The sequence below is a fragment of the Oryx dammah genome, unplaced genomic scaffold (assembly GCF_014754425.2).
Source record: "Oryx dammah isolate SB20612 unplaced genomic scaffold, SCBI_Odam_1.1 HiC_scaffold_9, whole genome shotgun sequence".
Lineage (NCBI taxonomy): Eukaryota > Metazoa > Chordata > Mammalia > Artiodactyla > Bovidae > Oryx > Oryx dammah.
In genome coordinates this window covers 44,003,943-44,030,414 of record NW_024070193.1, presented here as the reverse complement: position 1 = coordinate 44,030,414, position 26,472 = coordinate 44,003,943, and the positions used below count along the sequence as shown (strand labels likewise).

The window sequence follows — 26,472 nt, the reverse complement described above, 5'->3', positions numbered from 1 at the left end:
GCTCAGAGACACCAGTGGCTGGGGCTCAGAGACACCAGTGGCTGGGGGCTCAGAGACACCAGTGGCTGGGCTCCCAAGTAGCAGGCACGCTTGTGGGCAGACTCCAGTCAACATTTCACTCGTAAACACCTTCGAAAAGTTCCAATCCTGACTTAACTAAAATAATGAATTCAGTTCTACATTCCTTAAAAGAGGCAACTTTGTGCAAAATCTACTCTGCCCAGAAAAAAAACACCCAAACCTGGCTTCTAGAGTACTCAGTCTGGCTGCAAGAATGGGAATAACTTTTGGAAATCCAGACAACACCCAACAGAGCAATATACAAGCACGAGGAGAGGTGAGACCAGGGGAGAATACCTAGAGGGACAAGGGTCAGGGAAGGCTGAGACTGAAAGAGTGAAGACCTGAGCCAGATCAGACAGGAGCATGCACTCCATGTGAAAGGAAACAGCGCGAGTCAGGTCAGCCCAGGGGCATTCAGAGAAGAGTAATGAAGTTAAGTTCAACACTGATTACACCAAAATGTTTAGTAGTTAGTTCCAAGTAGTCAGACTTTTCCTTCTAGTGAATCTGTACATACTAATATTTCTATCATAATCATATACTACTTACATAATTATTTTAAAACTCAGGTTACCAAACGGATTGCATCAGTACAATCCCAAAATATTAAAGGTTTACCTCAGTACAGAGGGATTTCTGTTGACTTTTACTTCACTCTTAACATTTTTAAAAATCTGACTTGAATGTTTAAAAATAAATATTTATCATTTTATAAAAATGGCAGTAGAAACACCCCTACTGGGGCAGAACTCTATGAAGTACCAGGTGGCACAAGGAGTAGGGAGATGAAAAGATGGACAGAAAAGGGGTATTTCTGTGTTTGTAATGTCAACTGACATGGGATCTGCAGCTCAGTGAAGGTCTGGTCTAGAGATCAGACTCCTAACCCAGAATCTTAGTAAGTCAAGCCTCCTTTTCACCAATCCCAAGAGTTGGGTAGCAGAGTCAGCCACTCTAATTTTAGATGCCAGTGTTCAGTGATTCACCCAAGATCATCCTGCCAAGAAAAGGTACAGCAAGCCAGGAACACACACTTAATGACTCTGAGGCCCTTCCCATGACCTGGGGCCCTCAACACGTGAGACTCTGAATCTGAACTACATTCTGTGATGGTTCAGATTCAGACCATAATCCTCAACTCAAAACTGTCCAGAAGTTCTCCTCTGAGGAAGCCAAGGCCCAGCAAGGACCCATGATGCTCACCTGGCTTGGCTGTCTACCTTTCTGGGCTTCTCACTTCCAGATGGCTCACTTCACTCTGGTTCAGGGGCCTACGGGCCATTCCCTAAGGAGACTACCTCCTGTGAAGGCTCCTGAGTAGGAACAACGGACCTACGTGGCTTCCTCCATGATCTCTTTCAGGTCCTTGTTCAAATCTGACCTCCTCAGTTGACACCCTCCCTGACCAGCCTATTTAAAATCCCAATCCACTTTCCAACCCAGCATTCCCTCTCACTCTGCTGATTCATTCTGTCCACAACACATATCATCACCCAAAATACTACATATATCTCATTTGCTTATTGTCTGTAAAGATCCAAGATGGCAGACTTTTCTGCTCCAGTCCTCTGCTGGGTCTATGGCCCACACGACAGGGCCCAGCATATGGAAGATGCCTGATGCATGTGTTTAGCAGATGGACCGCTGCTGTCCATTCAGACCTGGGGGATGGAGATGGGAATGGGAGAGCTTCATTCTGCAGATGATCAAGCCCAGGACCCTGTTCTCCTCCACTTGCAGCTGAGACAACTGTTATGTCCACAGCAAACACCCAAAGTCAGCTGTGAAGATTGAAGGCACAGCCGGAACTCCCCTGGAGGTATCTGGAGACACTAGTTCTTGCTGCTGCTGGTGCTTTTTAGGTCAAATGGACTAGACACCATTTTAAGTCACACTCAAAGGCAAACTAAGGATCCAACTGGACCCTTCCCAGCAGCCACAGCCTACCATGCCATGGACATTCTGTTGAACCACCACGAAGTGCAATGGTCTCTCCCTTCAGAGTTACAGAAGAAAATCTGGCTGGGGGGAAACTCCAGGCCATAGCGTGAAGCCCACTCCGAGGGGCCCAAACCTCCTCCTGGAATGCACTGAGGCTCGTCCCCAGCATCTCATTTTCCAGCACTAGGATGGAGGTGCCCTACATTTTTGAACCCTCAGGATTCTCTGCCACAAACTCCCAAATAAGGATTGGGCCCTCTGTGAAGGCCTGCCCCACATCCCCTACCATCAGGGGTTCTCAGTAGGGTAACCAGGACCCCCTCTCCCCAACTGTTGGACCACAAGTTAATCTCTAGTATGGTTTTTCATATGCCGAGCCAAGTTTGAAGACCACCTAAAGGTCTTCCCACACACTCTGCATTTGAAGGGCCTCTCCCGTGTATGGAATCTCTTGTGGCTGGTGAGTTGTGAGCTCTTGCCAAAAGTTTTCCCACATGTACTACATTTGTGGCACTTTCCCCGAGTGGGTATGTCCTGGAGTCCGGGGAGTTCAGATCTCTGATCACAGGTTTTCTCATCATCTTCAAGAGGATTCTCCTCACCTGATTTTAATTCATGTAACTTTACCCCTGTCTCCTGGTGGGAAGTCAGCCCAGCCACACCACTTTCAGACTGGGCTGCTCTGATGTGTTTTCTCTGATGAATGGAGAGGGTATGTTTTCCAATGAAATCTTTCCCACAGCACTGACATTTAAATGGTCTCTCTTTAGTGTGGATTCTCTGATGATTAACAAGGCGATAGTTTCTGTCGTAAGATTTCCCACACAAGTTACATTTATAGCGCTTCTCTCCACTGTGTATTCCTTCATGATCTAAAAGACTTCTCTTACGTGTGAAGCTTTTCCCACATTCTTGGCACTGGAAAGGCTTTGCACTGGTGAGGACTTGTGACTGAAGATTTAGAGCATCTTCGCTTTCGGAGTACTCATCCAGTTTTCCCAAAGAGTGAGTCCTCTGATGTCGGGAGAGGTTAGAACTCCATCTGAAAGATTTCCCACACTCTTTGCACTTATAAGGCTTCTCTCTGGTGTGAACTCTCTGATGGATGAGGAGGAACGAATGATTGCGGAAGACTTTGCCACACTGGCTGCATTTGTAGGGCTCCTCTGTGGTGGGACTGGTCTGAGGAACTTGGAATGCTCTGTCATGACTAAACGAGGGTGCATCCTCAGGTTTTCTTTCGGTGGCATGCTGCCTCTTATGAACAATGTAGGCCGACCTGTGAGGAAACTCTTCTGCGCATTCGTGGCATCGGTATGGTTTCTCGGCTGCGTGAATTCTCTGATGATTGATGAGAGTCTTCTTTCGAATGAAAGTTTTCCCACACTGCTGACACACAAGAGCTTTGTCCATGGTGGGGGCGCTCTGGGGCTGGCTGGAGTTGGAGGTCTGCCTCAACTCTTCTCTACATTTGTCCAGGTCATAGAACTTCTCTTCCTGGTGCAGTCTCATGTGACGAGTGAAGTTGGACCGCCACCTAAATGTTTTCCTGCATTTGGGACATTTGTAGGGTTTCTCCTGGGTGTGAATCCTTTGATGTTCAAGAATGTATGATTTACAGTGGAAGGATTTCCTACACTGGCTGCAGTCAAAGAGTCTCTCCCCACTTTGGTCTCTCAAATGATGATCAAAATCTGAGTCACAGGTCAGAGCTTCTTCATCCTGAGTAGATTCAAGGTATTTCTGCTTAGCATGGGTTTCCTGGTGCAGGCGATAGACAGACATGCGACGGAAGGCTTTGTCACATAAACTGCACTTATACGGTTTCAGTCTGGTGTGAATTTTCTCATGTCGCACCCGGTTCGAGCTCCACCTGAAGGCTTTCCCACATGCCCTGCATTTAAACGGCTTCTCTTGAGTGTGGAGTCTCTGATGACATACAAGGTGGGAGCTACGACTGAAGGTTCTCCCGCAGTCGCTGCACTTATACAGTGTCCCCACTACGTGAAGATTCTGCCCACGTTGGTGATGGGAACTAAGGCTGAAGTCCTTCCCATGCGCATCCTTGGACTTGCCTTTCAGTCCAGCATGAATTCTCTGATGTAGGCTGAACCCACCCATCATGCGTCTGATCCCTTTCCCATACTCCTTATAGTCACAGTGGTAGGAACTTCCCCTGAAGTGTTTGCCATAGCCGTGTTTAAGGGACTGCTTTCTTCTGGGTCCTCTCAAATACGTAATGTGTGTTAGATGAAGACTATTATTTCTTCCTGAATCTTCACAGTCTTTCCCTGCCCCATGGCTGGAATTGGTCTCTTCTTTCTTAACTCTCACTTGTGTGGGGTTTCCACATCTTTCCTTTAACCTGCTCTTCTGTGCAACGGATTCTCTGAGCCCTGGTCCCTCAGAAACAGTTGCTGCACCATGACATTCTGATGGCATGGCTAAGGTTACTGCTTCTTCCAAAGGTTCAGGTTTTAAGATGAACTTGTCTGTTTTCACATGGAGCTCTTCTCCTGACACAAATAAAACATAAGAGAATGTACTACTCTTGGGAGTGCCCTGGTTGCCTAGTGGTTAGAATTCCAGGCTTTCACTGCCATGTCCCACGTTCAATCCCTGGTAAGGGGACTGAGATCCCATAAGCCACTAGGTGTGGTTTAAAAAAAAAGGTGGGGGGGACTAAAGAATGTTCTCTTTTCCCATACTTGGAAATACAGAAAGCACCAAGGGACCAAAAAATGTCATGAACTTAGGTAGTGAGGCTTTTGCCTGACTGCCAGTAGCTTTACAAAAACAGTCAGGGATAAGGCAAAACATGGAGGGGTATTCCAGATGTCAGAAAGGGGAGAGCAGAAGCAAGATGGGTACACCAGTTGGCCACATGCACGGATCAAATCCAGGGGAAAACCCAAAGGGTTCAGAAGGGAGTGTTAAACAGCAAGAGAGGGGAGAGGAAACATGACACACACACATGACAGGAAGGTCTTCAAGAGCTGAGAGGAAGGGCTTGAGGAGAGCTGGCTGCAAGGGCTGCAAGCTGACCACAGGGGAAGGATCAAGCAAAGAACAGCAGCAAAAGTGGGATGAGGGGTGCCAGGAGCAAGAAGGGCAGAGCAGTACAGGGCTGAGGAGGAGCATCAGTGAATGGACAAGACGACAGTGATACTGTCCTGTGGGCAAGAGCTGCTCCTGAGAGGGCCGCTGGGTGAGGGGCAAGGCCGGAAACCAACATCTAAGAGGCCACTCTGGAGGGGAGAAGCCCAAGCACCCAACGTTTATTAGCAACACTGCTAAGGCTCTTCCTTCTAGCAAACAACAGAGAGAGTTTCCCACGATTTTCGTAGTGTAAAAGACCTCCAGAAACAGAAGAGCAGATGTGAAAGGAGCAAGACCTAGTCATTTCTCTGGAACTCACCTGCAGGGGCAGCACCTGGATTCCCCTTAAACTGAACTCCCTGGACATTCAGGCCCCAGGGTTCCCTTGCCTCCAACCAGGAGATGAGAGCAGGCTTGGTGAATGGCCCCACTGCAGAAGAGAAAAGAAGGGGATGTGACTGGACAGTAGATGAATCAGGCAGAACTACTCTCCAGGACCCTCTCAGGCCTGAGCTCCTGATGGGGAGGAGGGGAAGCCCAGGAGGCCAGTGGAGGAAGTCAGGGCAGGATGCCCAGACAGGGGTTTCTTTCTGACAGTTCTGAGCAGAGAAAAGATAGTTCAGTTCAGTTCAGTCACTCAGTCCCGTCTGACTCTTTGTGACCCCATGAACTGCAGCATGCCAGGCCTCCCTGTCCATCACCAACTCCCGGAGTTTATCCAAACTCATGTCCACTGAGTTGGTGATACCATCCAACCATCTCATTCTCTGTCATCCCCTTCTCCTCCCGTCTTCAATCTTTCCCAGCATCAGGGCCTTTACAAATGAGTCCGCTCTTCGCATCAGGTGGCCAAAGTATTGGAGTTTCAGCTTTAGTATCAGTCCTTCCAATAAACACCCAGGACTGATCTCCTTTAGGATGGACTGGTTGGACCTCCTTGCAGTCCAAGGGACTCTCAAGAGTCTTCTCCAACACCACAGTTCAAAGGCATCAATTCTTCAGCACTCAGCTTTCTTTATAGTCCAACTCTCACATCCATACATGACCACTGGAAAAACCATAGCCTTGACTAGACAGATTTTTGTTAATAAGGAAATGTGTCTGCTTTTGAATATGCTATCTAGGTTGGTCATAACTTTCCTTCCAAGGAGTAGGTGTCTTATAATTTCATTGCTGCAATCACCATCTGCAGTGATTTTGGAGCCCCAAAAAATAAAAGTCAGCCACTGATTCCACTGTTTCCCCATCTATTTGCCATGAAGTGATGGGATCAGATGCCATGATGTTAGTTTTCTGAATGTTGAGCTCTAAGCCAACTTTTTCACTCTCCTCTTTCACTTTCATCAAGAGGCTTTTTAGCTCCTCTTCACTTTCTGCCATAAGGGTGGTATCATCTAAATATCTGAGGTTATTGATATTTCTCCCGGCAATCTTGATTCCAGCTTGTGCTTCTTCCAGCCCAGCGTTTCTCATGATGTACTCTGCATAGAAGTTAAATAAGCAGGGTGACAATATACAGCCTTGACGTACTCCTTTTTCTATTTGGAACCAGTCTGTTGTTCCATTTTCAGTGCTAACTGTTGCTTCCTGACCTGCATATAGGTTTCTCAAGAGGCAGGTCAGGTGATCTGGTATTCCCATCTCTTTCAGAATTTTCCACAATTTGGCTCTGGCATAGTCAATCAAGCAGAAATAGATGTTTTTCTGGAACTCTCTTGCTTTTTCGATGATCCAGTGGATGTTGGCAATTTGATCTCTGGCTCCTCTGTCTTTTCCAAAACCAGCTTGAGACGAGATAAGCCACAGGCAAAAGGACTGCTAGGATTCTCCAGAACCAAGTGACAACTCGATCAGTCAAATCAGCTAACTTTTTTTTGAGGCCTGAATAAACCAGGAACTGGACACATATGACTTTTAATTTTTATAGTATCTCAGCAGGACAGGCATTATATGCCCATTTTTAAGAAAGACTGAAGTAATGGATTAAGTGATTTGGTTAGTAGTGAGACAGACAGGGCCCAGACTCAGGTCAGGAGCCCTTCCTGGCACCACAATGAGAACTAAGGAGGAAGAAGTAGAGGCAGGTGGAAGACGGTGACAGTGACGCCTTACCCACAGAAGCCATGTTTCCATAATTCTCTAGCATCACATCCCGGTACAGGTTCCTCTGAGAAGCGTCCAGCAAGCCCCACTCATCCTGGGAGAAGGTCACCTCCACATCCTTGAAAGTCATAGTCCCCTGGAAAAAACACAGTCCGATGTCTGAGAACCACTCTACAGCTCCCAGCTTTTAGAGTGGGGAAGTGGGGCTGGCTCTGAGTACAGGAGGGATCTGGTCAAGGTGAAAGGGAAGGTAATCACCCAACACAAGAGCTCTGGGCTCCAGGGGGACAATCTGGTCTCTGGGATGTGGGGTCACTGGACAGAAAGACTCAGGACAAGGGAGAGCTGCAGCTACCCCATTAGGCAGCAATGGTGGGACAGCAGGAAGGCTCAAAGGTCCTGTGGCTCACCTGAGGCTGGGCTGTCACCTGGTTGCCTGGGCATCCCTCCTTCGAGCAAAGGGCAGGCACCTCTGTAGCAGGAGGATCTGAAGAAGAAAGAGCTGTGAGAAAGGGTAGCCCGGTTCCAGCGTCCCACTGAGAAGCCCACTCTTCCCCCCCCATAGAGGACTCCTGGGCCCCGCAAGCAGGTATGGGCTGTTTTAAACACCCATTTCAAATTTCCCCCATGTCTGCTGGGGTCAGGGAGCAGGGGGTGCAATGGGAGGAAAAGTCAGGTACACGTGGGTCACAGAAGGATAAAAGACACGGAGCTCAAGGCCAGGACAGAAGGGATTCTAGTGAGAGGACAGAGGGTGGAAAGACGATATCATAGGAGGTTCGGGAAGTGTGGCACAGGCTGGGATCTTAGAGCCGGGCAGCAAGTACCGGGTTGCCCAGCCAGGAAGTCACGCACTCCTATTTCATAGGGAGGCTGCAGGTGGTCCCCCAGAGCCGAGCCGCTCCTGAGAGGTGAAGCAGGGGGCCATATCTGTGCGGCTCGCAGGGCTCCTGTGCCCATCCAATGCACATCTGGGCTCTGGGCAGGGGCTGGGTCCTGGCAAGAAGAAAATGTTGTGAGAGGATCCCTGTAGGAATCAGAAAGCACACGCAGAGAACAGCCCACCCGGCTGATCTCTAAAAGGCAGAGGCCCAGGAAACGGTGAGCTGGGCCCTTTATTACCTACAGGCAGAACAGAAAGGAGGACCAGAAAGCCCAGGGAGGATCCCCTCACCCCGTCCACCTCCCTGGGCTCTAATAAGGGCCATGCAGAGATAGGTAGAGCCGGATTCTCACTCAACATAGAAAAGTGCCTGGTCAGTCAGTGACAGTACTGCTGTTCCAGCCTCGGGTGCTACAGTGATGCCTGCCCCCTAGCCCTCAGCGCCCACCCCCGGCCTGGAACTTAGAAATGAGAGAAGAGATTACTCCCTGAGAGGTAAACTGATAATGGTTCACAGCAGAGATGCAGCCGGATAATATCTACCAAGTGTCAGACACTGTTCTAGGTAACACTATGCCAAGTGACCTCAAAAAGGCAGCAAGACTCCAAGACTGTAAACCTGAGTGAAAGAATAATACCACTGGAGCAGCAATGCTAACTGTGAGTGCCAGCTATAGACACACAGAAGAAAAGGTCTCAGGAGCAAAAAAAAGGGGGGCAGTGCCCATGCAAGCCAAGACCTGGAGATGCAGCCTTTGTGCTGGGACTTCAAAAGTCCTGGTCTCTGGAGGTAAGGCTACTCCTGATACAGAAGTGAGCATAGGAAGCTGCAGTCAATGAACTTCAGGTTTTTCTGGTCCTGTGGCCAAAACACTCTCTGTACCAATTTGGATGGATCTTAGCCTGAAGCCATTAAATATCTAAGACACAGCTACAGCCTAAACATGATACAGCCATCATAGGAGTTTATCTCCTATTCCTCCCAAATCCCACCAAACGGAGAATAAAGCAACAAGAGGGAAGCACAGACAAATGACTTTAAGGACAAACTCTCAGGCACCAGTTTGACCTTATATGCATCTTGAGTATTTCTGCTCATTTTTTAGAATTTGGTAGGCTTTTTACAAGCCTGTTTTCTATTTTCAAATTCCTAACTTTCAACCAGATAACCCCTTTCTGCTCATTTGGCTATGTTTTCATGGATTTTTAAACCACACACCTTGTCCTATTGATTTGAATATACTCGAGCCACAATTTTGTACCTACTGTGTACCTTATTGGCTTTAAAAGTTATCTTTAGGTCATTTTGAACATCTCATTATTTTTGGTAAAAATTATAAATGTTCTATTAGATTTTAAAAAATAGTACCCAAAATTGAGCAAAGAGGTTTTCTCTTTTAACATTTGTTACCATATACTGCTGCTAGACCATGTTCAGAGACCACATTCAGAGGATTTATTGATCTAATTTTTATTTTACTTTAGGGGAAAAGTGTCTTAAACTTTTTTTCATAAATCTTAAACATAACTTTCATTTATGCATGAATGAATGAAGAATTACACACATTATATAAAAATTTTTTTAAGCCTACAAAAATGATAAAATACTCTTTAAACACAAAAAGCTCAAAGGAGGAGAAGCGCTGAGAGGCTGGCCTGTGTGGGGCAGAGGAGCTCACGGGGTGCAATTGAACTGATCTGCTGCTCCGCTGCCGGCCCAGGGACTGTCAGCTCCGTCCCCCAGCACCAAGCCCAGGACAGGCCCATGGCAGACACTCAAGGATGTTCCTAGCCCCAGGCTGCCCTCACCATTCATCTATCCCATCTCCCCCGCACAAAACAAATCTTCAAAGTTTACTGAGAAAGAGATAATATGACACATGTAGACTGCTCTTCTAGGTCTCATCAATACGTATTTAGAAACCAAGGATCCTGACACTAACTTTCCTACTTCTGAGCAAGAGATAACCTCCACTTTACACATGGGTAGCAAGTCAAGTTAGGTATGTGGAGATATACTTTGTGTAAGTCAATGTGTCCCAAACCTCATTACTGTTATTTTTGGATACTTGCAGACCCTCTTCTTCCTGGAGCTTATACTCCCCTGCGAAAGAGGAAGGAGCTGCCTGCTAAATGGTCCTTGGCTTAGGGTCCAGCTCTTTTCTGTTCAGGTGCCATGGAATGAGAAGGGAAGGCTTCCTGTGAACTCCTCCACCGTGAGGGTTCAGAGGTCCAGCCCCTCCCCCCACAAGTGGACTCACTGGCAGACAGAGTTCACTGGGCACCACACACTGTCTCACACTCACCCTCCATGGTGTCTCATCAAAGTCCCTCTGAAGCTCTTCCAGCAAGGCCACAGCCTCCCCACCACTCTCAGGGTGATGCAGCTGCACCCAGGTGCGGAGCTCCTCTGGCAGGATGCTCAGGAACTGCTCCAGCACCAGCAGCTCGAGGATCTGGGCCTTTGAGAGAACATCTGGCCTCAGCCACCAGCGGCATAGCTCCCGGAGCCGGCTCAGGGTCTCCAGAGGCCCAGAAGACTCGTGGTAGCGAAGCTGCCTGAAGAGCTGGCGGAACAGCTCCTGGCCAGGACGGTTGAGTGTCTGTGGTCTGGCAGCTGGCACTGAAGTGTAGCTTTCATCCTCTTCTTCCTTCTTTACCATCTGAAGGCGTCCTCGCTCCCTGGAAGCCTTGGCCTGAGCTGGATGGACAGCGTACCACCTGCCTGGAGGCATCACTCCTGTTCAAGGTCTTCCCAGCAGAGTGCTACCAAGTCTGCATTAGTTGTGGCTATCACTGCTGGGCCCTTGGGAGTATCTTTTCAGCACTGCTGGGGACAACACCATTTGCTGGGACATCAGAAGTCACTGGCGAGAGACTGAAATAATCAATGTTACCATTCAGGAAAGACATGAGAAGAAAGGCGCAAGCAGATGCTATTAGATCATCTTTGGATTTATGAGAAAAGGGCCTATGAACATTTGCATAGTGGAGCCTGTCAAGATCAAGCACACCAGGAAAAGGGATATTTGTGGTTACCAGAGGCAGGGGTGGGGACCACTGGATGAAGGCAATCAAAGGTACAAACTTTCACTTATGAGATAAACAAGTACTAGGGATATAATGTACCACATGATAAATACAAATAACCCTGTTGTACATTATATATAAAAATTGCTAGGAAAATGAAAATCCTAAGAATTTTCATCACAAGAAAAAAACTTTTCTATTTCTTTAACTTTCTATCTAAATGAGATGATGAATGCGCACTAAACTTATTGTGACAATCATTTCATGATGTACCTCTGTCAAATCATTATGTTGTCCACCTTAAACTTAAAGAGTGCTGTATGTCAATTATATTTCAACAAAACTGGAAGAAAAAAATTTTTTCATTTAAAAAAAATGGCTTTTTCTACATAATAGAAATGAACAAACTGAAAACAAGAAAACAATTCCATTTACAATTACATGAAAAAGAATAAAATACTTAGAAATAAATTTAACAAAAGAACAAAACTTATGCTCTGAAAACAACGAAACACTGCTAGAAGAAATTAAAGGTTTAAATAAATGGAAAGACATTCTATGTTCATGGATCACAACACAAAGCACTATTAAGATGACAGCATCACCAACTCAACGGACTTGAGTTTGAGTAAGCTCCGGGAGTTGGTGCCTGGCGTACTGCGGTCCATTAGGTCACAAAGAGTCAGACGCAACTGAGCGACTGAACTGAATTGTCCAAATTAATCTACAGATTCCAAAACATCCCTATCAGAATACCAGCTGGCTTCTTTATAGAAACTGAAAAGCTAATCCTAACATATGGAAACTCAAGAGACCCACACAATACACAACACAGTCTTGAAACAGATTAAGCGGGGAACGTCCCTGGTAGCCCAGTGGTTGAGAACTGGCCTGCCAATGCAGAGGGCACGGGTTCCATCTCAGGTCTGGGAAGATCCCAAATGCCTCGGGACAACGAAGCCCGTGTACCACAAGTACTGAGCCCATGTATCACAGCTACTGAAGCCGGCACAGCCCAGAGCCCACGTTCTACAACAACAGAAGCCACTACAAATGAGAAATCGGAGCACTGCAACCAGAAAGGAGCCCCCACTCGCCACAACTAGAGAAAGCCTGTGTGTAGCAATGAAGACCCAACACAGCCATAAATAAATAACAATTTAAAAAAGAAAATAGAAACACTAATTTGAAAAGATAAATACACCCCAAACCTCATAACAGCATTATAAAAATAGCCAAGGCATGGAAGCAATCTAAGTGTCCATTGACAGATGACTGGATAAAGAAGACGCAGAGTATTATTCAACCATAAAAAAGAATGAAATTTTGCCATCTGCAACATGGTTGGACCTGGAGGGCATTATGCTTAGTGAAGTAAATCAGAAAACAAACACTGTATGTTACCACTTAAATATGGAGTCTAAAAAATGTGGGCTCTAGAAAATGAAAATATAGAATCTAAAAAATGAAACAAATAAATGAATGTAACAAAACAGAATCAGAACAAACTAGTGGTTACCAACTGGGAGAGGGAGGTGTGGAGGGGCAAGATAAAGGCAGAGGATTAAGAGATATGAACTACTATATATAAAATAAGCTACAAGCATAGATTGCCCAGCACAGGGACTATAGCAATATTTTATAATAACTTTGAGTGAGAATAATCTATTTAAAAAATCGAATCACTAAATATAGAGTAAGTTGGAAGATTCAAATGACAAATTTCATTACATTCTTTATAAAAAAAGGCTTCGCAAGTGGCTCAGTAGTGAAGAATCGCCTGCCAAAGCAAGAGACATAGGAGACATGGGTTTGATCTCTGGGTTGGGAAGATCCCCTGGAGGAGGAAACAGCAACTTATTCCAGTATTCTTGACTCGAAAATCCCATGAAGAGAGGAACGTGGCAGTCCATGAGGTCACAGAGTCAGACACGACTTAGCAACTGAGCACATTCTTTATAAAAAAGCATCAAGACACTGTGGTACCGGCATAATGACAGACATATACATCAATGAAAAAGAACTAAGAGGCCAAAACTAACCCATAATATCTATGGTCTATTTAGTTTTAACAAGTGTACCAAGACCACTCAAATGGGGTAGGAACAGTCTTCTCAATAAATGGTACTTGGACAACTATATATCTACATGAATGGAATAAAGTTGGATAAGATGGTATACCAAAGTTAACTCAAAATGAATGAAAGACATAAACATCAGATGCTAAAACTATAATATTCTTATCATACTCTTAAGTGCAATATTTTGTGACAATGGATTAGTCAATAGATTCTACCAAATGCATACCACCTGCAAAAAAAGAAAAGAAAAAATAGATAAACTGGACTTCATCTAAATTTAAAATTCTTGTGCTTCAAAGGGCACATGAAGAAAGTGAAAGGCCAATCCACAGAGAGGGAAAAAAATCTGCAAATCATATATCTCATAAGGGACTTGTCACTAGAAAAAATAAATAACTTACAATTCAATAATAAAAAGACAACATAATTAAAACTGGACAAAGCATCTTAGTAGACATTTCTCCAAAGAAAATATAAAGATGGCTGAAAAACACAAAGGATACTCAACAACAATAGTCATCAGAGAAAAACAAATCAACCCCACAATAAAACACCACTTCACATCCACTAGGATGGCTAGAATCAAAAAGTCAGAAAACAATATATGCTGGTAAGGATGTGAAGACAGATACTGGAACACTGATACACTGCTGGTGGGAATATAAACTGTGCAACTACACTGGAAAATAGTCTCATCATTAAGCTAAACATCCAGTTACTATTAATACTGGCAACTCCATTCCTACATAGACAGATACAGCTGTCCTTCAGTATTCACAGGGGATTCACACAAAAAAACAAAATTATAACTAAAGACTTAACTTCAAAAACAAATATAAAAAAGTAATAAGAATCCTAGAGTAATCAAGGCCTTCTTAGAAAATCAAAGGAAATAGGTGACATATGACAAGGTCTCTGTATTTTCACACCCTTGCTCAAAAAAAAGAAAAAAGAACAAAAGCACAAACCAATGGAAAGACATGTAAAGGTAAACTGCCACCAGGAAAGGTAGTTTGAAAGTCTGCAGCAGACCTAAAATGTCATGTTACTTATGCCCCTGAAACTTCACTTCTAGGAAGCTCCCTGGAAAAGCACTGTACAGGTATTCAAGCATTTACACAGGTGTTTACTAAAGTACTCTTTGTAATAATATAATATTGGAAATGACCTATTTGTCCATCAATACAACTAAATAAAAGTAGCAATTTATAGACTGAAACACCATACAATAATTTAAAAGACTATACCAGACCCTTAAGCAATAGTATAATTGTTTCACTGTTGACTGGGTGGTCAGGCTGTGCAGGTAAGGTTAAAAAGCAGATAAGTGCCAACCACAGAAGAGACCAGAGCAAAATTTTAAATTGCTGAGAACAGACAAAACACACAGTAGGTTCTAGTGATACAGTTACTTACAGCAAGAGAAGAAAATATGGGCTTCCCTGATAGCTCAGTTGGTAAAGAATCTGCCTGCAATGCGGGAGACCCCAGTTCGATTCCTGGATCAGGAAGATCCCCTAGATAAAGGATAGGCTACCCACTCAAGTATTCTTGGGCTCCCCTTGTGACTCAGCTGGTAAAGATTCTTCCTGCAATATTGGAGACCTGGGTTCGATCCCTGGATTGGGAAGATCCCCTGGGGAAGGGAAAGGCTACCCACTCCAGTATTCTGGCCTGGAGAATTCCATGGACAATCCATGGGGGTTGCAAAGAGTTGGACACGACTGAGCGACTTTTGCTTCACTTCATAATAGAGTAGGTCCTCGGTCCCCCTTCTGAAATACAGAAAGCGGGGTGAGCATGCGGGCCACTGACACACGCACTTAAGAAGAAAAGAGGGGAATAAACACCGAACCAGGAAAGATAGTCCCTCAAGAGGCTGGAAGTACAGCGCAGGCTGTGAGGATTCAATTTCTTTGCAAGAATATGACCTCAGCCAGAGGCTAGTATTACAGCGCTATGCAAGAGAGAAGTTGCACCTAAATTTGCTGTCTTTCCCAACAAACATAGAAAACATAAGCTAAGTTAAAAAGAACACCCTAGACGTAGCTGGAGAAAAAAACCTAAAATTCTATTTACATATAAGTATGTCTAGGTCAGGGGTGGCGACCAAGAGGAGCAACCCCACGCCCAAGGTCAGGGGCAGTGGCTGGGAGGAGCAACCCCATGTCCAAGGAGCAGGCGGAGGAGGGCCGAGAAGAGCTGCTCTACATTCACGGTCAGGAGGGGCGGCCGTGAGGGGATAACCCTCGTCCAAGGTAAGGAGCAGCGGCTGCACTTTACTGGAGCAGCCGTGAAGAGATACCCCACATCCAAGGTAAGAGAAACCCAAGTAAGATGGCAGGTGTTGCGAGAGGGCATCAGAGGGCAGACACACTGAAACCATAATCACAGAAAACTAACCAATCTGATCACACAGACCACAGCCTTGTCTAAATCAATGAAACTAAGCCATGCCGTGTGGGGCCACCCAGGAAGGGCAAGTCATGGTGGAGAGGTCTGACAGAATGTGGTCCACTGGAGAAGGGAATGGCAAACCACTTCAGTATTCCTGCCTTAAGAACCCCATGAACAGTATGAAAAGGCAAAATGATAGGATACTGAAAGAGGAACTCCCCGGTTGGTAGGTGCCCAATATGCTACTGGAAATCAGTGGAGAAATAACTCCAGAAAGAAGGGATGGAGCCACAGCAAAAGCAATACCCAGCTGTGGATGTGACTGGTGACAGAAGCAAGATCCGATGCTGTAAAGAGCAACATTGCATAGGAACCTGGAATGCCAGGTCCATGAATCAAGGCAAACTGGAAGTGGTCAAACAGCAGATGGCAAGAGTGAACGTTGACATTCTAGGAATCAGTGAACTAAAATGGACTGGAATGGGTGAATTTAACTCAGATGACCATAGTATCTACTACTGTGGGCAGGAATCCCTTAGAAGAAATGGAGTAGCCATCATGGTCAACAAAAGACTCCAAAATGCAGTACTTGGATGCAATCTCAAAAATGACAGAATGATCTCTGTTCGTTTCCAAGGCAAACAATTCAATATCACGGTAATCCAAGCCTATGCCTCAACCAGTAACACTGAAGAAGCTGAAGCTGAACAGTTCTATGAAGACCTACAAGACCTTTTAGAACTAACACCCAAAAAAGGTGTCCTTTTCATTATAGGGGACTGGAATGCAAAAGTAGAAAGTCAAGAAACACCTGGAGTAACAGGCAAATTTGGCACTGGAGTATGGAATGAGGCAGGGCAAAGACTAATAAGAGTTTTGCCAAGAGAACGCACTGGTCATAGCAGCACCCTCTTCCAAAAACACAAGAGAAGACTCTACACATGAACATCACCAGATGGTCAACACCGAAATCAGACTGATTATGTTCTTTGCAGCCAAAGATGGAGAAGCTCTATACAGTCACCAAAAACAAGACCGGAAGCTGATTGTGGCTCAGATCATGAACTCCTTATTGCCAAATTCACACTTAAACTGAAGAAAGTAGGGAAAACCACTAGACCATTCAGGTCTGACCTAAATCAAATCCCTTAAGATTATACAGTGGAAGTGAGAAATAGATTTAAGGGACTAGATCTCTTAGATGAGTGCCTGATGAACTATGGACAGAGGTTCGTGACACTGTACAGGAGACAGGTATCAATCAAGACCATCCCCATGGAAAACAAATGCAAAAAAAGCAAAATGGCTGTCTGGGAAGCCTTACAAACAGCTGTGAAAAGAAGAGAAGTGAAAGCCAAGGAGAAAAGGAAAGGTATAAGCATCTGAATGCAGAGTTCCAAAGAACAGCAAGGAGAGATAAGAAAGCCTTCCTCAGCGATCAATGCAAATAGAGGAAAAGAAAAGAATGGGGAAAAAAAAAAAAAAAGAATGGGAAAGACTAGAGATCTCTTCAAGAAAATCAGAGATACCAAGGGAACATTTCATGCAAAGATGGGTTCGATAAAGGACAGAAACGGTATGGACCTAACAGAAGCAGAAGATATTAAGAAGAGGTGGCATAATACACAGGAAAACTGTACAAAAAAGAGCTTCACGACCCAGATAATCTCAATAGTGTGATCACTCATCTAGAGCCAGACATCCTGGAATGTGAAGTCAAGTGGGCCTTAGAAAGTATCACTACAAATAAAGCTAGTGGAGGTGATGGAATTCCAGTTGAGCTATTTCAAATCCTGAAAGATGACACTGTGAAAGTACTGCACTCAATATGCCAGCAAATTTGGAAAACTCAGCAGTGGCCACAGGACTGGAAAAGGTCAGTTTTCATCCCAATCCCAAAGAAAGGCAATGTCAAAGAATGCTCAAACTACCATACAATTGCACTCATCTCATACACTAGTAAAGTAATGCTCAAAATTCTCCAAGCCAGGGTTCAGCAATACGTGAACCGTAAACTTCCAGATTTCCAGAGATCAAACTGCCAACATCTGCTGGATCATTGAAAAAGCAAGAGAGTTCCAGGAAAACATCTATTTCTGCTTTATTGACTATGCCAAAGCCCTTGACTGTGTGGATCACAATAAATTGTGGAAAATTCTGAAAGAGATGGGAATACCAGATCACCTGACCTGCCTCTTGAGAAATCTGTATGCAGGTCAGGAAGCAACACTTAGAACTGGACATGGAACAACAGACTGGTTCCAAATAGGAAAAAGAGTACGTCAAGGCTGTATATTGTCATCCTGCCTATTTAACTTCTATGCAGAGTACATCATGAGAAACACTGGGCTGGAAGAAGCACAAGCTGGAATCAAGATTGCCAGGAGAAATATCAATAACCTCAGATATGTAGATGACACCACCCTTATGGCAGAAAGTGAAGAGGAACTCAAAAGCTTCTTGATGAAAGTGAAAGAGGAGAGTGAAAAAGTTGGCTTAAAGCTCAACATTCAGAAAATGAAGATCATGGCATCTGGTCCCATCACTGCATGGGAAACAGATGTGGAAACAGTGTCAGACTTTATTTGTTTGTGCTCCAAAATCACTGCAGATGGTGACTGCAGCCATGAAATTAAAAGACGTTTACTCCTTGGAAGGGAAGTTATGACCAACCTAGATAGCATATTAAAAAGCAGAGACATTACTTTGCCAACAAAGGTCCGTCCAGTCAAGGCTATGGTTTTTCCAGTAGTCATGTATGGATGTGAGAGTTGGACTGTGAAGAAAGCTGAGCGCCGAAGAATTGATGCTTTTGAACTGTGGTGTTGGAGAAGACTCTTGAGAGTCCCTTGGACTGCAAGGAGATCCAACCAGTCCATCCTAAAGGAGATCAGTCCTGGGTATTCTTTGGAAGGACTGATGCTAAAGCTGAAACTCCAATACTCTGGCCAACTTACGCGAAGAGATGACTCATTGGAAAAGACCCTGATGCTGGGAGGGATTAGGGGCAGGAGGAGAAGGGGACGACAGAGGATGAGATGGCTGGATCACATCACCGACTCGATGGACGTGAGTTTGAGTGAACTCCAGGAGTTGGTGATGGACAGGGAGGCCTGGCGTGCTGCAGTTCATGGGATCGCAAAAAGTCGGACACGACTGAGTGACTGAACTGAACTGATGTCTAGGTATGATGTACATATAAGCACTTGAAAGATTTTTAAATGGCCAAAAAAGGATTTACAAAAACTGTTACTGACAGTGGAGGTGGAGAGGTTGGGAATAACAGTTAAAGGAGACTTTATTTGCAGTGATTTGATTATTTAAATTTATGTACGAGGTCTCCTTTCTAAGACTGCACATCAAAAATAATGAATGCAAATATCCTAAAATGTAAGAAGAGTTTTACTACTGTGTACTGCCTGCCAGTTAGTTTCTTCTTTATACTTTTTGTCTTTTCCCAATTTCTCCAAATAAATTAAGTTTTAGGAATTATAGTTATGAACTCTTTTATGTCTTAAAAATAAAACACGCTTGCTTATACACAAAAAAGTTCCCAAGCCTTGGCCACCAAGTGTTTTCCACAGTTATCTACTCTAGCAAGTATAAATAGAGGGTTTTCCCTTCCTATTTTTCTATATTTCCTAAACTGTTCAACATTATTTCTATAATCAGCAAGGTGATCAATAATTCTATTTAAAAAACAAAGCAACTGGAATTCCCTGGCGGTCCAGTGGTTAGGACTCAGTGTTTTCACTGCCAGGCCCAGGTTCAATCCCTGGTCAGGAAACTAAGCTCTCACAAGGAGTACAGCAAAAACAGGAAAGAAAGAAAGCAATTGAGTATTAGCACCCTGGACTGAAAGGTGGCCACTAGGCAGAAGAGGCTGCACATCCTTGAAGGGAACTTGTAAGTAGATCTCAGACGACTGTAAAGGGAAAAAGAAACCTAGTTGGCCCTAGTTCTAGCCACTCAGTCAACAACCAAAGCAAAGAAGGCAAGCTGAACTGAGAACACGTCAGACAAAAATTGACAACTGAGGCACAAAACAAAAGAGAGTAAAATGCTGCCCCAAACCACAACATGCAAAAGAAAACAAGAAAGAGCATGTTAAAACTAAACAAAGCCAAAAAAAGTCTATAAAGAGGTATTCTTGATGTACCCCAATGTCCAAAGCAGCACTGCTCATAATAGCCAAAACATGCAAACAACTTAAATGTCCACTGACAGATGAGTGGATAAAGATGAGGTACATGTACACAGTGGACTACTACTCAGCCATAAAAAAGCCATGAATGAATGCCATTCGCAGCAACATGGATACAACTAGACGTGATCATACTAAGTGAACTAAGTTAGACAGACAAAGACAAATACCACACGGAATCACTTATATGCAGAATCTAAAGTATGACCCAATGGACTTCCCAGGTGGCTCAGTGGTAAAGAACCCGCCTGCCAATGGAGGGAACACCGGTTCGATTCCCTTTCTGGGAAGATTCCACATGTCGCAGAACAACTAAGCTTGAATACCAGAACTACTGAGGCTATGCTCTAGAGCCTGGGAGCCACAACCACTGAAGATCTCGAGTCCTCAAGCCTGTGCTCCACAACAAGAGAAGCCACTCCAACGAGAAGCCCAAACACCCCCCACAACTAGAGAAAAGCCTGTACTGCCACGAAGATTCAGAACAGTCGAAAACAATAAAATAAAGTAGGACACAAATGAGTCTACCTACAAAACAGAAACTGACTCACAGACATAGAAAAAAGACCACTTGGGGTTGCTAAGGGGGAAGGAGGGAGGGAAAGGGATGGACAGGGAGTTTGGGGTTGGCAGATGCAAACCATTACATTTAGAAGGGATAAACAAGGTCCTAGTGTACAGCACAAAGAACTATATTCAATATCTTGTTTTAAACCATTAATGAAAAGGAATATAAAAATAAGAAAAGAAGCATGCATGGCTATGAGCATAACTGACACCATCACGGGCCCATTCAATTCCTCGCGTCCTTCCACTGACCCTACCTATGACTGTACTACAAGGTAAGTCACTTTTCTGTCATCAAGGGCTTTGAAGTTAACAGACACTTATTTTTTGGATCGTTAGTTCTAGGCGGCTGCAATGCTCTGTGAGCCTCCAAACAATGATGAAGACCTTCACTGACATACTTCCATTGCCTCCGAGACTAGTTAACCATTCATAAAACCTAATTTAGCAATGCACTTCCTGTTTCCAAGCACATGCTCCCACACCCAAGGTTAACTATAAACCTGTCCCAGCGGCCCTTCAGCAGCACAAAGTGAAGCTGCAACTGCTTCCAGTTAGTCCACCTGATCTCACCACGTGAGTTAACAACCCTCTAATAACCTGCCTAGGTTTTCAGTCTCACGATACCGTCTCAGTTCAACGGGCATTTTTCATTCCCTCCATCCTCCAACGGAAGTCAGAGGCAGTCAGCAGGCCTTAGCACCTGTTGTAAAGTGGCCCCATTACTCAGTGCACAAGTCACAGACGATGGTCATCTTCCCCGGAAAGGGAGGCACCCTCCACTTCTCACGAAGCTAAGAAAATTTAGAAGTCGTTACTTCAACCAAAAGCCAAACACAGACTCAGCTAGTATTTCTAGGACTGTCAAAAAAGATGACCAGTGACAGAAATGGGACAAAGAAAGCATGCCACCTATGTGGCTGGACCACACTGACTTCATCTTGTCAGCTCCATCTTAGACCTGCAGCAGCTCCCTTTCTGAGCTTTAACCCGGCTCATAAGGAATGCACCCAAGCCAGATAACTTCCTGTCAGCTCTTATTCTTGCCTTCATCTGATATGAAAACTGGAACAATGTATTGTGCTGTCCCAGATGGTTAATGGTCCATGAGGAATAATGTTCATGAGACCTCAGAGGGGAAGAGAAACCCAGTTTCCACTTGTGCAAATGTGCTTCGCACATTTAGTAGTCAGATTCTGTCTTTACCCTGGCCCCTTTAAATTCCCCAGTGCCTCTTCTGGCCACAATGAGTTCCGCTTCAAATGCCTCTTTATGGTTGTGTACCCACAGCTACTGCCTGATCTAAGTACCTATAGTAAACATCATAATTACATTTCAAGGAGTTGCCAGCTTCATTTTTCAGTCTCAAAGTTCCTTCTAAGTCCAGAAGGTATCATTCAATATTCCCTCTGTCCAACACCATCATCCAGATAAAAGAAATGGCGGTGCTGCTACAAGGACATGGACAGTCAAATGAAGAACTACTTTGGGATCGTGCATGATGAGGAAGGTGGCTAAAGCTCTGGCAGAAAGATGAAGCTTTGCAGTGAAAGGAGGGGACAGGATAAGGAAAATAAATATACAGAGAAACAAAAGCAAAGGCAAACTGAGAAGTGATAAGGTACAGAACTGCAGGCCTACAAAAAGGGACCTGAAGACACAACAAGAGGAGGCTGAAGAGGAAAGGTGCTTCCGGAGGGGCAGGGGCAGGGGCAGGCTCCAGGCTTGCAGGGCCCCAGCAGCACCAACAGGAATAGAAACAATGGCTCAGGAGGAAGCTGAGAGTCAGAGAAAGAAGCAGAGACTTTCCCAGCCAAATGTGCAGAAGAGACTGGAGAAGAGAATGACGCTCAGGTGAAGAGAAATCCAGCAGTGCGACTCAAGAGAATGAACTGGAGGCTAGACAGAATGCCCCCAGTGGGAAATATAAAGAATAGACCTATCTCTAGAAACTGGGGTGTACAGTCAAATTAACACCAAACATAAGCCTCCAAGCTGAACTGTTATGAAGTAGCTGCTGAAGAAATGTCCAAAGAGGTCAGTGAAGTATTTGTAAAGAGACGATGAGAAGAAACAGCAGAAAAATGAGGACAACTGGCTATGAATATGGCAAAAGAATACAGTCCTTTGAGCCCAGCCTCTGCAACCATGAACATGGATAAAAGCTAACGACTTCCTGGGCCTTTCAAAGTCTGAATGAAAGACCCACAGCACAGTAAGTAAAGATGGAAGCCAGTGAGCTGAAACTGCCCAATTAAATTCAGGTATTCTAATGCCTCAGGGTTCCTCCCAGGTCCCAACCAGCTTTTGAGGACAGAAGAAAAGCTTCATTCATTGACTTAAGATGACACCACAAATGTGAGCCCGCAAGCTGGGGAGGAACCTGAGACAGATCAGGCCTCTTCTCCCCTAGGGCTTCACCCCTTCACTTCATTCCCAAGTGAAAATGACCTGGAAAAGAACCCAGGAAACACCAAGCAATCACATGGGCATTTTCCAGGGACATTTTCTTCTGTCATTTTGTTTTAATACAAAGTAATTTTGATTTCCTCTTAAAATCCTCATTGCGAAGTCTCTTATTCTCATGTTTTTCCTGCCAGTGAGAGGGTACATAAGGTTTATTTTACACACTAATAGTAAGAAAGCAAGTTTCTAAGACAATCAAAAACTAAAGAAAGACTGCTTCTGGCACACATTTAAAATGTTAAAACAAGGGCTCCTCTGGTGATCCAGGGGTTAAGACCCCACACTTCCAATGTAAGGGGCAGATGTTTGATCCTTGATCAGGGAACCCCACATACAACACAGCGTGGTGTGGCCAGAAAAGAAAAAAATAAAAGTATTTTTAAAAAAACATTTCAGTGTTAAAATAATTTTTACACCAATTTGCTAACTAAGAAATGAGCTCAACCTAGTGCCCAAAATTTGGTTTCTCAATACCATTCTATAATAAATGAAACCAGGAATCCTTGCAGAAGTGGTTGATTCCAGGGTTGGGGGAAATGAAAATACAAGATGTATCTTGTGGTGCCTTAAAAAATCAGAGAAAGACACAAAAAAGGATGGGAACTTGTAAGGGGAAACAGGAGCTTTGATTTGAAAGAGCTCCCAATAGCCAAAGTTAGAATAATTTAAGCCACAAAATAAATAACACACCTCAATAAACCCCCAAAATAAATACCCAACATCACACACTGACGTAACTGATATAATTTAAGTAAATAAACAAATGGGAGAGAAGGTACAACTCTTCCTCGCAAAGAATGCCAGTTCATAGATGCAGAAGGAACGGAAATGAAAGGCACCTAGAAGAATGTCACAATAATAACTGCTTCAGGCAAGATCCACCAAGAAGCGCTAATTAGGTGAAAGCTGAGAAGAAAGAATATTTCTATGCAGTCTCAAGGTGTCTATCTCAAAATAATTGCTAATTACCAAAGGACGGACAGTAACTTTACAGGGTTGATACTTAGCAGAAATACTGGATCAAGAGTAATATCACTGAATGGACGTGTGGACACAGCAGGGGAAGGGGAGGACAGGATGAACTGAGAGAGGAGCATTGACACATATATACTCCATGGGTAAAATAGCTAGTGGGAAGCTACCACAGAGCACAAGGGTGGGAGGGAGGCTCAAGAGGAAGGGGAAATATGTATACATAGACCTGATTCACTCTGCTGTACACCAGAAACTAGAACAACATTTAAAGCAATTATACTTCAGTAATATTTTTTAAGAGGAACATCACCAGTTAACAGACGCATCAACTTCATCCTCAATGGAAGGAGAACATCCGACAAAACCAAACGAGAGGATTACTCTAAAACTACACATACAAAATATTTCAAAACTGTCAAGATTGTGAAAAACAGGTAAAACTGAGGAGCTGTCACAGACCGAAGGGGCGCTAGAAGACATAACAACTAAATGGAATGAGAGATCCTAGATGGGATACCAGCAAGACAGCGAGGAGCTCTCCATAAATCAGCACTCTCATTACTAGTACCGGACCACTGTAAACGTCTCAAGTTCGGTGACTGCACTATGTTTACGCAAGATTATACCTTTAGGCAAACCAGGTAAAGATATAAGGGAAGTCTATAGAGTTCTGACACCCTCTGTGAGTCTACAATTACTCAAAATGAAAAGGTTTTTAAATTGAAGACAAGTTGTTTCTCTTTTTCTTAGTTTTTTTTTTTCTTAGATACTAAGGATTAACTCGGTGATCAAGGATACTGAATACTGCCAGGTGTTATCTAAAATTTGAATTCACTCTTTCATTAATTCAACAATACATTTACTAAGCACCTATTACATCCCAGACACTACGGTCTCTGTAGTGAATAGAGCAGACAAAACACACTGCTTTGAGCAGCTTATGAGAAGATAGACAAAGAGACAGAAACAGTATCAGGTGCTACGTAGTAAAATAAAACAAGGAAGGAGGGTAAGAGATCTAAGATCAGGGAAAGAAAAGTATAAGCTCAAAAATTCAATCTTGGGAAGCACAGGATGACTCACCAGAGGAACCTCCTTTCAGATGTTAAAAATACTGAAGACTACAAAGTTAACACTACATTTTACCACACTTTCAGTGTTTCTGCTCAGGAGCATGACATCAGACTGCCCATGCATTAGTAATTCGAGATACCAGGAGCCACAGGAAAAACTTAACAGTGGCACAGTTACTATTTTCATGATTTTATCAGTTTCCCTTCCTTACAAGTATACAAAGCAGTTTATCATTCCCATCTTTTTGGCTTTTCTCATCAAAAATTGTCAGTCTTCCCTCAATCTTAAGCAGCCTCATTCATCAGCCCCTGAAAACACACACAACTACACACACGTGTATAATGGAAAGATCCCTGAAATCAAATTACAGCTCAAACTGCTCTCTGACACTTCTGTGCATAATAACCCACCTAATATTAATGAGTTTTCAGTTTTGAAATGCAAACAGTTTGAAACAGAATGGGGTTCTTTCCTGGCACTACTTTTACTTAGGAAGGTGAACATTCTCTGACTTTTTAGGCCAAGGTAAGTGAGAAGACAGAAGAGTGGCTTTAGGTTACAACTTGTACCTTGTGTTTAAAAACTGTATTTTATATATTACTCTTTCATTTGGAAACCAGAAACAATCAACCTAATACATATCACTTGTTAAGCATTATATACAGCATCATGTAATGCATACTATGGAAAATAAACTGCAAACAAAAATGTTTTCATTATACTTGCAAAATTATGTCTCAGTGATGTCATAATGCTGGCTCCAATTTTAACCAATTTATGAACAAATGCATTCCACAAGTTGAAGACATCATAGTTTTCAAAAATAGGATGAATGTACTTGATGTCACTGAATTACACACTTTAAAATGACTTAAATGATCAATGATTACATACGGCAAATGTCATCTGTATTTTATTACAATAATGCTAAAAAAAAAAAAAAAAAAGCTTTTTAAAAGTAGCACTATACAAATATGGAAACATGTTGTACCCCTAAAACCAATATAATGTTCTCTGTGGATTACACCTCAAGTTTTTTAAATTAATTAAAAATAAAATATGTGGACTATGTATTTTTTAAAAGCAGTAAAATAATCCCACTTAAAAAAAAAATATTTGTACATGTATAAGCGTCTGCATAATTATGCACACATTTTAAAAGGTCAAGAAGCCTCCAGACAAAAACATTAACAAAGTGCGGGTACTTCTACTTTTCTTAACAATCACCCAAATCATCTAATTACCTGTAATCAATACGCTTTGTTTGCATAACTGGGAGAAGCGATAAAACGCCGAAACCACTGCTCCAAATTCGCGCCCCAGGCGACGAAGAGCAGGCAGATACTCACTCACTGCGGCGGGTCAGGCTCCCAGGCCAGACCCCCTCGGGTCGCAGCCTCCAGGCCGAGCCTCACTCACTGCCCCCAACCCGGGAACCCCACGCCCGCACCGCAAACCCCGACGCCCGCGCAGTCACCCGACTCACCGACTCGCGCGGCCGCGAAACGCTCAGTCCCCTGACCGCACGCCCCGGCCCGCACCAGTCGCCCCCACGCCGACTTCTTCGCTGGCCCGTATCGCGCACGCGC

The 26,472-nt window shown here is 44.0% G+C and overlaps 1 protein-coding gene across 3 annotated transcripts; it reads right to left on the bottom strand.

The window, feature by feature from the left end:
- Window positions 1–25: 25 nt before the first annotated feature.
- Window positions 26–26,472, bottom strand: ZNF445 (zinc finger protein 445). 3 transcript variants are annotated; one of them, XM_040246052.1, is made up of 8 exons: window positions 26,370–26,449; window positions 12,851–12,956; window positions 10,396–10,967; window positions 8,034–8,202; window positions 7,617–7,693; window positions 7,216–7,342; window positions 5,423–5,533; window positions 26–4,520 (listed from the first exon to the last, which is right to left on the bottom strand). In XM_040246052.1, the coding sequence occupies exons 3-8, from the start codon at window positions 10,822–10,824 to the stop codon at window positions 2,350–2,352; spliced, it is 3,084 nt and encodes a 1,027-aa protein (XP_040101986.1). In that variant the 5' UTR covers window positions 10,825–10,967; window positions 12,851–12,956; window positions 26,370–26,449; the 3' UTR covers window positions 26–2,349. The 3 variants fall into 3 exon arrangements, with proteins under 3 accessions (XP_040101986.1, XP_040101985.1, XP_040101987.1); XM_040246051.1 differs by lacking the exon at window positions 12,851–12,956 and having other exon boundaries at window positions 26,370–26,472; XM_040246053.1 differs by lacking the exons at window positions 8,034–8,202; window positions 12,851–12,956 and having other exon boundaries at window positions 27–4,520; window positions 26,370–26,445.